At 32.3% G+C, this 14,223-nt stretch overlaps 1 protein-coding gene across 5 annotated transcripts in view; it reads left to right on the forward strand.

The window, feature by feature from the left end:
- The window catches only part of LOC142319211 (testis-expressed protein 10 homolog), a 75,331-nt gene that overhangs the window by 33,636 nt on the left and 27,472 nt on the right, over positions 1-14,223 (forward strand). For all 5 annotated transcript variants that reach the window (XM_075356243.1, XM_075356257.1, XM_075356266.1 and 2 more), the window contains one exon: positions 8,529-8,793. In XM_075356243.1, the coding sequence (XP_075212358.1) occupies positions 8,529-8,793 (265 nt within the window). The remainder of the gene's footprint in view (positions 1-8,528; positions 8,794-14,223) is intronic.

Raw genomic sequence — 14,223 nt, forward strand, 5'->3', positions numbered from 1 at the left:
AGTTTGTATGTGTAAATCTGTTCCACTTGCTGCTAATTCTCGATTTAAGTCTGCAGCAGGTAATTTTGGTCAAGTTTACTTTCCCCACTAATAACCTATCCTGTGTTGGAGTATTTTTTCTTTTATAGCTACATTTGTCTTTTCTTTAAGGTGAAAAGGAACAAGTTAGTTGTTTTAAAATAGCATTCACTGTCACTAGTCCAACATCACACTCAGAAGCTATTTGTCTTTGTGTCATATTGGTACGCTGAGAAAGAGAAACAATTTTCAAACGCTTTCTTAGTATTATATAGTATACAGAGTATTACATATTCAAGACAGAACAAAAAAAATATGAAAATATTATTTTATAATAAAAAATGAAATAAATTTTCACAAAACAGTATTTATAATATGAAAATTGCTAAATAACCAAAAAACAATAACCTCATAATATTTACATAACATTACACAGATATCTTAAAGAATGGGTGAGGTCAAACAGTGTAGCCACTACATAGAAATAGATAAAAAATTCCGATTGATTAATTTGCATGCTACTGTATGCAAATTATTTATCTACTAAACTGTCAAATTAGTTTAAAAAAAAGGTTATGGTAATAGGTTGGAAATTGTGTTAACACTTTTTTTTTTGTAAAATATTCTTGTTTTTCTTCTGTAATTTTTGACAAAAATGTTATATATTGTGAATTTTTTAAAAGTTATTTGTGAAAAATTGTAGTGTGTAAATTTTATCTTATAAACTAATTATGATGAAAATTAACTAGTTAGGAATAAAACTGTTATAGTTTACAAATTTATTTGTTGAACATGTGTTTGGCACATTCTAAGACCTATTGCAGGTTGCCTTAACCATGAATAACAGAGACCCCTATAGAATGAAAGCCTGTACAGAAAACCTCTTCATATTAGTTAAAAATAAATTTTGCGCACATTTAAACATTAAAAAATATTGATAAATATATTTTTTGAATAAATGAAATAATGTTGATATTTATTTTGGATAATCATCCAAGTAACAACATTTAACCTGATACTAATTGCCTTGTTTTCAATGCTAGAAAATTCTCTTATTGGGTTTTTATTCTACGTTTAATGAAATGTTGTCCAAATCTTACACCTCTTTTTCATTTAGCAAATTAGGAGGCTTACTGACACTTTATAGAATGTTATTATCTGGATATTCAGTAATAAAAATTCTGATACAAAAAGCTTTAGCAACAAAAGCTTACTCATCATTACAATTTTAGTCTCTTGTTAAAAACTTTCATTTTTTAATAAGTAATAAACTGAAATAAAATTGTGAAAAAATGCTGTATACATATATCCGATAATAATTACTTTTAATTCAGCTGGTATTTATGTAGAATATGTATATCAGTATAGAATATGAACATTATTTTTATTTTTGATAATTTTGAAAAAGTATGTTTATTTCATAAACAATAAGATCTCAGTGTTGTTGTACAGAGCTGTTCTTTAACATTATGTTATTCATCGTTACTTTGTTCATGTGTTCTAGTAATTTTAAGTTAAACTGTGTTAGAAATAAATACAGCTAGACTGTGTTTCTCACACAGTTAATAAACTGTGTTAGAAATAAATGACTCATAACTTATTATGATATTATAATGTAATATTGTTCTGATTTTTATAATTTGAAAGTTATTAAGGTTTTTATATTATCAGTTCATTATATCATCGTTTAAATGATGATCGACAATACTTTCATACAGCATACAAATACAATACAAATACTAGCATACAGCACTTGACTGAATATGGCCTACCAAGGTATCAGTCTTATCTTCTATCTTATTCTTATTGACATAACTTACTAAATCCAAAAATAAAAAACTACTACTTCTTTTGCTGATGACACTGCCTTGATTCTCATGGGATGAGGTTATAAGATCAGCTGAAGAAGGTCTTGAGGGTGTCAAAGCTTGTTTGATGAACATCTACTAACCTTAAATGTTAAAAAAAGCATGTTTTTGATGTTTTCTACAAATCATGGTAGTTAGTCTCCTATACTTGAGCTGACAACTAGGTTAATAAATTTACACGGTTGATTAAAATATATCTTTTCCTGAAAAGGCTGATTATTATTGTTTTTAATATTAACCTCATCAACTAACTTACTTTCTTTTTTATTTAAAGTAATTAATTTTATCTCATTAAATCAGTAAATAATTATAACAATTGATTGTAACTTTACCTTTACCCTAATTACTATGATTTAAGATATCATAAGACAAACCAGAATTTTTAGGCCTAACTGCATTGCTGGTTGTAACAGTAGATTTTATTTCTCATAACTTCCTGAAGTAGTTACTCTCCCAAAGGTTTCTGTCATTTATGGTTCATTTAAGTATTGAGGAAAATGAAATTCTGGGGAATTATATAGATAAAACTGCAATTGTGAAACATAAAAGTGTATATCTCCTCTTCAGCTCATTTCTTCAACTTATGCAGGGCCACCACATACAAGATTGCACCTCTACTTTGAAACTCGTCAACAATAGAACTTCTAAAAATCATTGTTCTAAAAAAAAATTTTGGCACAGGAAAATCGAGCCCCACAAATTGCTTTTATAAAAATAAAAATTAACCAGTATTAATTTATTAAAGGTATCAATTTTTTAAATTTAGTTTTAAAGAAATCAACATGATGGATTTTTTTTAATAATCTATCAGCTGTGTGGTATATTTGAAGCAAAAAAATAACAAATATAAACACCATTTCAAAAAGTTATTATAAAAGCATTTTGGGTAGAGCCGAATCCATACTTACTTCACATATAATTACTCAATAAGTCTGAAAAGTTATGTGAAAAATATATTTCTCTACATATTTAAAGAAATAACTAAAGTTAACTTTTTTTTTTATTTATCAGTTTTTCTAAATGTTGGCGATAAGTTAGATTTAACATATTTATTTTGATCTCACTCACTTGAACCTACAGTTTGCTTCCCTAGTTGGAGATTTAAGTATCTAGATCAGTTAGTTTAGTTCATTCGGTTAGTGTTGCAGTTTGCTGCTTGACTAACTCTGGATAACTCATCGAGTTCACACAACTAGTGCAGCAATTGCTGTTCATTCAACACAGGATTAACTTGTCTGGCTGGTCTAGTGCACTTCATACTCTTTATCTACAAGGTGCGGCAGAAGTACCTTCCACATTTGAAATGTCACTGTGCTGTATGTGGTGGTGATTCAGAGACTTTCGCCCTTTGATGCGAACAAAGTTACGTTGCGATTGAGCCTTCTTTAGTCTTGTGTTTTGATCTGTGGTTGTGTGTGTACCTTCCATAATTCTGAGCGTTTTCTGATTGAGTGCTTCAGCAATGGTAGCGTTGCTTTTAATTAAGGCTCATCTATCTGAATTATTCACGCAGTGCAAGGTGAGATTTGTTTGAGCATCCGCCTCATCCGCCTCTTTGTTTGCTGGTCATAAGTCCTTGTCATGAGTAAAGGGATCTCCCTTAGTCCTATTCGTGTTCTTTTAAGAATGAGGGCAGTAATCCGTGATTTCATGTTGTATGTAGTATACGTACTGCACCCTATCGATCCAGCAGTGGCGAAGAGGTGCATAGAGTGACAGGAGAATACTCAAGGTCTCCAGCTGCCCATTGCCCGCTGTGGGTAGTTGTCACACCAGTGGGCTTTAGGAGCAAGGCAGTGAGAATCTCATTAGGGATGGCTAGTCAGGCTAGGGAATCTTTAGCCATGGAAGGATTCAAAGAGGTGGTCAGGAAGTCTAGGCGAAAGAGGAATCTGGAGCCTGTACCTTCAACTTTATCAGAGGCTGAGGTTTTGGATATGGATACAGGGACACTCACCCAGGGTAAACCCATTTCAGCAATAGAGGCGCTCAAAAAAGTGAAGGAAGACCTGGCAGTTCTGCTCCCGCTGGTCAAGGCAGCCCAGGGCGACCTGGATTAGCTCATCGAATTCTTGGACCACCCCGTCTTGGCTCAGGCGCGAGGAAGATAGTTCTTCCTCATCAGATCAAAGTGAAAGAGGTGCTTTCGCCTTGGCAGAAAGCTACAAGACCCTGGTCTCCAAGCCCAAGAAGGTCAAGGTAGTTCAAAAAGCGTTTCCAGCTCCAGCACAGTGCAGGTGCTATGCTGAAGTAGTACACGGTAAGCATGAAGCCAGTCTGGCCAAGAAACCCAAGGTTTTGTTTGTCAACAAGCCGGAGGTAGATTGTGGACCAGCTCTCCTGAGCACAGCATGAGGGTGTTCCTGATCAGTGTGCAGCCCTGCTTGTGGACTATCATTGGAAAAGGACTGAGTATTTTCACAAGGTTAGGTATTCTAAGCATGATTTGTGGTGTTCTTTTATATAAGAGCAGGGGGGTGTCCATAATAGAGTTCTTGGTCATAAGAAGAAAAAAGACATTCTTCTGTTGGCTCTCTCAACCCAGGATGGAGTTGTAATAGATGAAGATCATGTCCTCACTCTTCTGATCTGCTTCCAGATGATGCTGAGGTTGGTGAAATCTCTTATCAGTGTGTTTGAAGGAAGTAGTAGGTTTTCACTCTGAGATTACTGAGGCGGAGGTCTGCCAAGTAATTTGTAGCCTGGCTAGGAATAAAGCCCCCGGATATGATTACATCACAGTGGAACTCCTTGTTCGCACGTTGCCAGTGATTCTTGGTCCCCTGACTAGGGTTTTTAATAGAATGCTTTTTGCTGGATATTTCCCAGTATGTTGGAAACATGGTGAGTTGAAACTGCTCTTCAAAAGTGGCAACAAGGACCCCACTGTAAGTTCTTACCGGCCTCTGATGCTCTTGCCTATAGTAGGTAAGGTTTTCAAGAAGGTCTTGTACCTCCACATTAATAGTAGGTTGATTTCTAACTATATGCTGATGGATGACCAGTATGGGTTTTTCCCTAGCAAGGGCACAAAGGACACTATTCTTAGAATGGATTTTCACAAGATGACTCCTTGTGATTTCTTTCTGTGCAGATACTTAGATATGGCAAAAAAGTCACCACCATTCCTCCTGAAATGTGTCTGAAAGTAGTATTGAATAACTTTCAAGAAAGGCTTAAACAATGTACTGTCAGTGACGGTTGACATTTGAGGGACAAAGTTTTCAATACTTATTAAAAAAATCTACATTATGTGTTTTCTGATTATAGAGACTTTTTTTTTTACACTCATTTAGTTTTTTAAAATTATCTTCAAAATGTGGGAGTTACTTCTGCCGCATCTTGGTCTTTATTAAGTAACATGGTATTCCATATTTATATAATTCAAATAAACACCATGTCTGTCTCCTTAACCACATCTACAGGGTGTCCCTATAAAACGCAACCCATCAATCACTCATCCATGAAATTTCAAAAGTCAAGCTTACTCCCCTACCTGTTACAGAAATGGACTCGTCCAACATCTGAACATTGCGGCGACGCAGTAGAACACTACTGATAGTAACAACAATGCAATCATAACGTTCAGTGTATTGCTAGAGACAAGATGGTGTTTTCGCTAGATGAACGTGTTTTCATTGTTGAGTCATACTTCAGTACAAAATCAGTGGTTGCAGTGCAAGATTTGTTTCGCAGTACCCAGATAAACCAGCTCCTAACAAAACATCTGTATTAAGATTAGTTGCAAAATTTAGAGACTGGTTCTGTTAATAACAAGGAACACAAAAGATCTGAATCAGTGTTGAATACAGATACAGTCACTGAAATCAAAGACCGATTACTCGCCTCGCCAAATAAATCGATCAGACGTTTGTGTGCTGAAATTAATTTGTCTAAATCAACTGTTCATCAGGCGACCAAACAATTACAATTACAACCTTATGGCATTCAAACGGTTCATCAAGTTCTTGAGGCTGACAAAGAAAAATGGCTACAATATTGTCAATGGTTCCGTCGATTTCTGCAAGAGGGAATTAATGTTATGGATTCGTTATTTTTCACAGATGAAGCACGGTTTCATTTGGATGGCTATGTAAACAGCCAAAACAGTAGAATTTGGAGTGCTGAAAATCCCCACGTTTATCACGAAAAACAATTACACCCGCAGAAGTTGGGCGTGTGGTGCGCGACATCGCGGAAGAAAATAATCAGTCCTATTTTTTTCAAGTACACCATTAATGCATAACGATATCAGGATATTTTATTTCAGTTCATTGCACTCTTGGAAGAGGAAGACAGACACTGCTCTGGCTACAACATGACAGTGCGACATCGCAGTACGCAGGTTCAACTTCTGATTTCGTTGAGGAATTCTTTGGTAATCGTGTTATCGGTCGAGGCTTGTGGCCACCAAGATCTCCAGATTTGACTGCGGTGGATTTTTTTCTATGGGGTTACCTCAAAGAAAAAGCCTACAGCAACAAACCATGAACACTTGAACAATTGAAAGTCAATATTGAACAAGCTGTATTAAATATCCAGCCACAAACTTTGAAAAAAGTTGCAAGAAACGCTGTAAAAAGAATTGAAGCTTGAATTCAAGAAGATGGCGGCCACTTCCAACATTTACTCTAAATGTAAGGTAATGGATGGTAATAATAAAAATTACATTTACATTTACACATGCTTTTTTTTTATTTCAATACCTACCAATATAAGATTGGGTTGCGTTTTATATGGGACACCCTGTACTTTTGTATAATATATGTAGCTTCTCATCCACTGTGTAATTATAAAAATTGGAGTCATAGTGAATTTACTCTCGCCCAAATTCAAGAATCATGAGTTCATAATTAGAAAATCATTTTTATACACCATGATACTTTCAATCAGTTATTAAAATAATCTATGTGTTACTATAACAATAATGTTTTGTATCAAACAATATAGAAATGCATTTTTTTTTTTACAGTAATAAAAAGCAAAAGTAACAAAAAAATTAATTATATTTTTTTTTTTAAATATACAATTGCTCAAAAACTTTTAAATTAGATTCTTTAACCTCTTTTTGAAAATGAAAAATCTTTAATTTGGCCTTACATACATATACATAAATGTATATCTGCAATAATCTTTAGGGCCCTTGGACTTGTAACGATTAATTAATCTAGAAATCCAGCTGAATGTTTAGTGTTAACTATTTTATTAATTGATAAATAAGAAAAGTGAAAAAATAATTTGTTCCAAATAAATTATTGATATAATAAATACTTACATAAAATAAATATGTTTACAATTAAATTTTTTAAATTTGGCAAATTTTGATTGGCTTGAAATACCACTAAGTAGATGTATCTAATTCTTAAATAAACATTTTTCGTTTTTTTTCTTTTTGTGTTATTTATTATAGTAAGGTAATATTTTTGAATAAATGCTCAGGTTATAATGGTTATAATTTGGTTTTGATTTTATCAATTTACAAAATAAAATGAATGGGTTCAATTTAACTGTAGGACCAAATAAGTGATTATTGTACTAAAATTTACTGAATATTCTTAGAAACATAATTCTTAAAATAGCCAAAATTATTTAAAAAAATAAGAATAAGTAATTTTTCAGTGATAAGTATATGATAAAAATGGATAAAACAACTAATCACTTTCAATTATAACTAATTACTCATTTATGGAATAAGGAATATCAGTGACATTATTAATTACTATAACAATGTAAATAGTTTAGTATTAGCGACTTTTGAGTGATATTATGTTATTTTAGTTTGTTTTCTTATATTTTACAGAGTTCTTGAAGTATTTTAAAAGTAATTAAAAAGTAGACTAAGTTAATAATAGTTAAATATTTGGCATGAAATGGGGAATACGAAAGAATCACATAAGAAACACTTCAGTAACAAAAGCTTTCTTATCAATATAATGGTGTTTTGTTAAAAACTTTGGTTACTAAAATCAGTAATAAACTGAAATTAAGTTCTGTTCAATATTGTTTATTTAACACCAAAAACAATTACTTTTAATGCAGTTGATCTTTATATAGAATATATATGAACATTAATTTTTATTTTGGATAATTGTGTAAAAGTATGTTTATCTCATGAACTGTAATATAAGAACTTTGTATTGTTGAACAGCATTGTTCTTTAACAGTAAATTGTTTATTATTTTGTACATATGTTTTTGTAATTTGAAGTTAAACTGTATTTGAAATAAAGCTTAACTTATTGTGATATTTTAGTGTAATATTGTTCTGATTTTTATAATTTGAAAGTTAAAAGTTTTTTTTATGTTATTTCATTACATCTCTGTTTTAATAAAACATTTGTTAATAAAAGTATCATTATCATTATCTTGTAAAATTCAGGTACAAAAAGCTTTCTCATCAATTTAATATTATTTTGTATCAGTATTTCTGTTAACAAAATAATTGAGTTGCTAAGTTTTTAAGTGATTACTCAGTACTATTTCAGATTACTCAGACAGTACTGTATTGCAAAATATATCCTGAATTTTAGGAAGGATATTACTATAATTGGATTTTTTATGCATTAAGATAAAATACCCATTTATTTTTCTTTTTATAATAAGTTTTAAGATTTTATTTATCTTTGGTAAATATCTTTTCTAGTTACTTTGGTTTCGTCAGATGTATTCTAAAATGATTTGTAAAAGGCTTGTTGAAGAAAGATTCCCATATACAACGTCGCAATTACAAGCTAAGATTGCTAATAAAAAATGGAAAAAAGAAATATCTGCTTTGTTATCAGCTGTTGAAGGCACTCAGAATATAGACGGACAATGCTTAATGCAGAACCTTGGTCTTTCACAACTTGTTCTGTTGCTAACTGAACCGAATGCTAAAATACGTCACAGTGTCATAATTTATTTGAAAAGTATGTATATTCAGTATAATATTCTATGTAAATTCTCTTGCGTGAATTTTTTTTTTAATTATCAGTTAAATACATTTATCTACTATTTAGATGTAATTAAATTTTAAGGTAGAATCTGATTGATCCAAATTTTGCGTAGACTTATTGGTAGTAAAGCCCTACTTTGAAAAATAAAGGCATACTTTAGAGGTAAAATTATAAAAATGATACTTTTGAATTATCATTTATATTTTTGGCTTAACATTTTCTTATTCTTATTCATAGTTCTTTTACAAATTACCTTAATCAATGTTAGAGAAATGTTCTTATACTGTGCAGCAATATCCTTTAGAATTATTTGGTGCATTCTCTTCTATTAATGTTAGGTTGATTACCATGTGGGTTCATTGGCCATTGCTCAGTAATAAACCAAGATGTCAATTGTTGAGTTGAGATTGAACGTGTGTTGTTTTGTTTTGTGTTTTCATTTATCAAAATCAGTAGTGGTGAAAAATGTAATGGTTGTTTCAGTAGAGGAATGCATTTTTCTCGTTGAACACGTCTTTCATGTTCATGAACATGACAAGTGTATCGATTTAGTGAAGCACAATTTTTCTGAAAAATTTCTCCTGTTCCTTACTGCAGTATAGTTTGAACTCTTGAAAAATTTTGAGCATCAGGCTCTATTGAGGATGCTGTTTGAACTGAAAGACCACCTAAACTAAATGAACAGAAGCTACTTGATATTTTAGATTCTATGGCTGAAAGTCCATCAAAGTCAATGAGTAAGTTAGCACAGCAGCAACATATCGAACTTGCTACTGCACATAAAGCTGTAAAAAAAGAAGTGAAACTTTTCCCATACAAAGTAATGTGTGTTCAAGAACTGAAGCCCACAGATCATGCCAAAAGAATAAATTATTGTCAATGGTTTAACATTTTATTGACCAAAATTCCATATCCTCAACATTAAATTTTTTATAGTTAAAGTGTGGTTTCATCTGGGAGGGTATATTAATTCACAAACTACATGACTATGGTCAACAACTAAAACCCATGAATTACATGAAAAATCTTTACATAAAGTGAAAATTGGAGTCTGGGTTGATCCACAATTGAAAATTGTGGGTCCAATCTTTTTTGAAAATACAGGTAATAGTGATCATTATTTTCCTGCTTTAACAAACTTCATTTGTTAGTTAACAGAAACAGAAATCAATCATGGTTGGTTCCAACAAGATGGTGCCGCAGTGCACACAGCTAAAAGGTCAATGACGTTTTTTACAGAATATTGTTGATTGTTGAATTATTTTGAGGGGTTTGTGGCCTGCATGATCTGACTCCCCCAGATTAATTTCTAAGTGGCAGCAAAACAAGCAGTGTATTACAACAGACCATGCATGACTAAAAACCACAATAATGCAAATGTACAAGATATTCCAATACATAAGTTGGTTGAAGTGTTTGAGAACAAATTGAAATGTGTGCAGAGTTTTATTGATATTGATGTCAGAGGAGATCATTTCCAACACTTTTTATAACTGTTCCAGTTATTGTAATATCCGTTTCTATAAAATAATGAAATAAGAATACAAAGTACGATGATAAATCAATTATAAATGGAATTTTTATTCCTGAGCGTCTATGGTTGGTAGGACTGGGCTCGTGCTTCTAGTATGCTTGGGTGGGGTCATTAAGAGTGGGGAGAGCGGCCATTCCACACTCCCAACCAATGTGTCAGTAATGCTTCCGATGTTGGAGCAACAGGTGCACCCCTCCACTGCACAATGCATAATTATAAAATATCTTGCTCATGAAGGTGTTCAAGTGATGGAAATTTTCTTGAGATTGACTGCACAGTTTGGGGATCAAACATTGTGAAGGACTCTTATGTTTGCCTGGCATAAAGAGTTCAAGGAAGGGCAAGAATGAATTGAAAATCAGGAACACAATTGTTGTCCTCAGACCAGCATTACAGATGCTTTCGCATGGTTTGAGACATTCTTGAAGATGATCGATGGGTGAGACTCTGAAATTGCAGAACAGGTCAGAATAAGTTATGGGAGCTGTCAAGCGATCATCACCGACAACCTACAGTTCCGTAAAGTATATGCCAAATGGGTCCCTCGCCTTTCGACTGCAGATCAGAAGTTGAAACATTTGGAGGTCAGAGGCTTACAGCAAGGTTTATGAAAGAAGGTGATACATTTTTGAGTCGGATCGTCACCTGAGATGAAATGTGGGTCTACCACTACACTCCCCAATCGAAACAAGCCAGTATAGAGTGGTGAAAGAAAGGGGAGGCAGCCCCATTGAAAGTCAAGACTTGACTGTCAGCTGGCAAGGTTCTTTCAACTATTTTTTTCGACCGGCAAGGTATTTTGCTCATTCATTTTCTGCATGTGCAAAGCACAATTAATGCTGTTTACTACTGCAAGCTTTTGAACAAGGTGAGGGCTTCATATCGCTGATTTGAGAGGCCATCTTCTGCCACGACAACACCAGGCCCCATACTGCATCTCTAACGGCCTCAACACTAGAAGAAATGCATGGACTCAACTTGATCATCCTCCCTACAGCCCAGACCTATCGCCCTGCAATATTTATTTGTTTGGGCTGCTTTAAGAAAATTTAGGAGGGCAATGATTTGAAAATGAGGGTGTGGAGGGATTCATATACAATTTGCTCCTAATGCAGTTAGCTTCATTCTACGATGCTGTGACAAGAAACTTTCCTACTTGCTGGGAAAAATGTTTTTCTAAAGCAGGAAACTGTAGAAAAATAAATTATATTTGCCTTTTATTTTTCAATAAATAATTTTAAAAAAATAAATAAAATCCTGTTTATATTTTATTTACTCTTGTAATAATTAAGAAAGTTTCATCATTACACTTCCAGAATTCCAATGCACAGCAACTTTCAGAATGCAATGTATTACCACAACAGTGGATAGGAGGATACTTGAAAATGAAGACTCATAAATAATTTTTTTTTAACATTATACAGATGGTTATTATTATCTAATTGTGTATGTAAAACCTGGTTGATTTCTTTTTACAATATTCTAACATTCCTTTCTTCTAGCTCTAATCTTTTAAACTAATGCAAATACATTTTGTTATATGATGTAAGCTGGATTTCGTTTGTGACTGCATTTTCCCTTTCTATGTTGAAAAAACAAATATCACTTAAAGCAAATTTATCTCTCTTTCTAAGAACCAAGTTGTTCACTAGTTATGTTGACTGTGCTATAAGTAAATTAATTTATTAATGTAAAAAGTACTAACAAATCTGTTTTGTGTTTAGAATTTGGGTTTTAAGGAATATTAATAAGTATGTAAATATAAAAAAAATGTCAATAGTCTACGTAGGAATTTATGAATCATTCTGTTATAATTACCAGTTATCTCATAATGTTTGCAGATAAATATGTTATAAAAATAATGATTTAATCGCAGTAGTTATACATTTTAAATGATTAATAAGCTGTTTATTACTACAATAGCGGGATTTTGCAGAAATGAAAAAGAAAATGATTGAAAGTAAATACAATTCATGCACTTAGAAAGGTTTATTACAACCAATATTTATTACAACTACGAGTGTCATTCCATAAGTAAAGACAAAATAGCTGTGGAGGCAAAACAGTTGTTAAACCTGTGATGACTTTTGATCAGCTGTTTGAGTAAAATTGTTTTCTTTATAATTTCAAAATCTAATTGTATGATGGTAAATTCTAACATTGTGATTTAGGTGAATAGTGAATGGTGATCTTTTTTTTGTTTTCCATAGTTGAATCGGTTAACATTTACTTTCTCATGATCAAAGTTGTATGAACTGTAAAAATTTTTACAAATGGGTAGAAAAATTTAAAGATGGTTGAACTAAAGATGGACTAGCATCTTTCTGGATGTCCAATTGAAGTTTCAATTCCAGTGTTTGAAACTCACTTAGATTTCTCATCCAAGAAGACCGACAGAACAGTAGAGATTATTGCTGAAAAATTTAAGTAAATGTTGGTTCAGTTTATAACATTATTATATGGATTCCAAGAGAGTTGATCACCATAAGGAGACAAGATTTTGCATGTTCACAGCATTCTAACTTGTGATGAGACATGGATTCACCATTATGAACCCGAATCAAACTGACAGTACATGGACGGAAGCACACAAGTTCAGCTGTAAAGAAAAATTCTGAACCCAACCATCATCAGGAAAAATCCTGATTGCAGTGTTTTGGGATGCAAAAGGACTGGATTTTTTTAGATATTCTAGAAGATAAGTGAACTTTAAACATTGTGTACTGTCAGACATCAGTAAAGTGAATACTTGAAAAAACACCCTGGATCTCAGTGAACAGTCATCATTCTGCTTCACAATAACACCCTCACACAGCTCAAACTTAAGAAAGTTTCAACATATTGCTTTGGGAAGTACTATCCCACTTCCACACAGTCCTGTTTAGCCCCATTGGATTTTAACTTGTGTGATCCATTCAAGGAGGCACGTTGTGTTAAGAAGTTTAATGGCAATGACAATGCCAAACAAAATGTGCTAAATTGGCTTCGACATAAAGACGAAGATTTCTTTGCAGTAGACATAAATATACTGTTTCAGAGGCAGGACAAGTGTATTAATTTTGCTGGAGATTGTGTGGAAAAGTGGAAAAAATGTTACGTGTTTAAACAAACTGTTTTAACTCCAGAGCAGTTTTTCTCTTTAATTAATTGAATTACTTGTGAACTTATTACAAATGGTTAGAATTACAGGAAGACTATGATTTTTATTAAATCAGTAAATATTTTATTACATTTTTTATTCCTATTAATGTTTAAGAGGAATTGGTTTTTACTATAATAAGAGAAAAAAGTATGTGGCTTTTTCAAAAGAAACATTTTTATCGTCAGCTGATGTTAGTTTTGAATGTTAGATATTTGTTTTACACAAAGAAAACATTGGTAAGGAGTTTTGATTTAAAGGAATGGATGTAAGTAAGGTATTAAAATGTAAAGATGCTTATAATGTGGTATATAAATGTAAAAATGAAACAGGATGAAATGGAAACATTTAAAGGGTTTGATGAAGCACCATATCCTCTATGAATTGCTGACAAATTGGCAACCAAATTCTATATTCATTTCAGAACTAGTTCGTATCAATTGGTGGATTAGTCAAATGAAGAAGTAAAAATATAAATGGACAATTGACATTATATTTTATAAACTGTTTCTAGAAGAATTAAACTACTCTATTTCACATGAATATTTCAACATTTATACATAATAAAATAAGTTATTATTGTGCAGTACTTCTATATCTATGTATTACATTTGTTCTAACAATAAATGAAATAAACTTAGTGGTAGTTTGAATATAATATTGCTAATTAGATGACTGTAAGAGGTTTTTGTCAGGTTCATCTAAATGTCATAAGAACTCTGTGCACTTT

Source organism: Lycorma delicatula, chromosome 1 (assembly GCF_047948215.1).
Source record: "Lycorma delicatula isolate Av1 chromosome 1, ASM4794821v1, whole genome shotgun sequence".
Taxonomy (NCBI): Eukaryota; Metazoa; Arthropoda; class Insecta; order Hemiptera; family Fulgoridae; genus Lycorma; species Lycorma delicatula.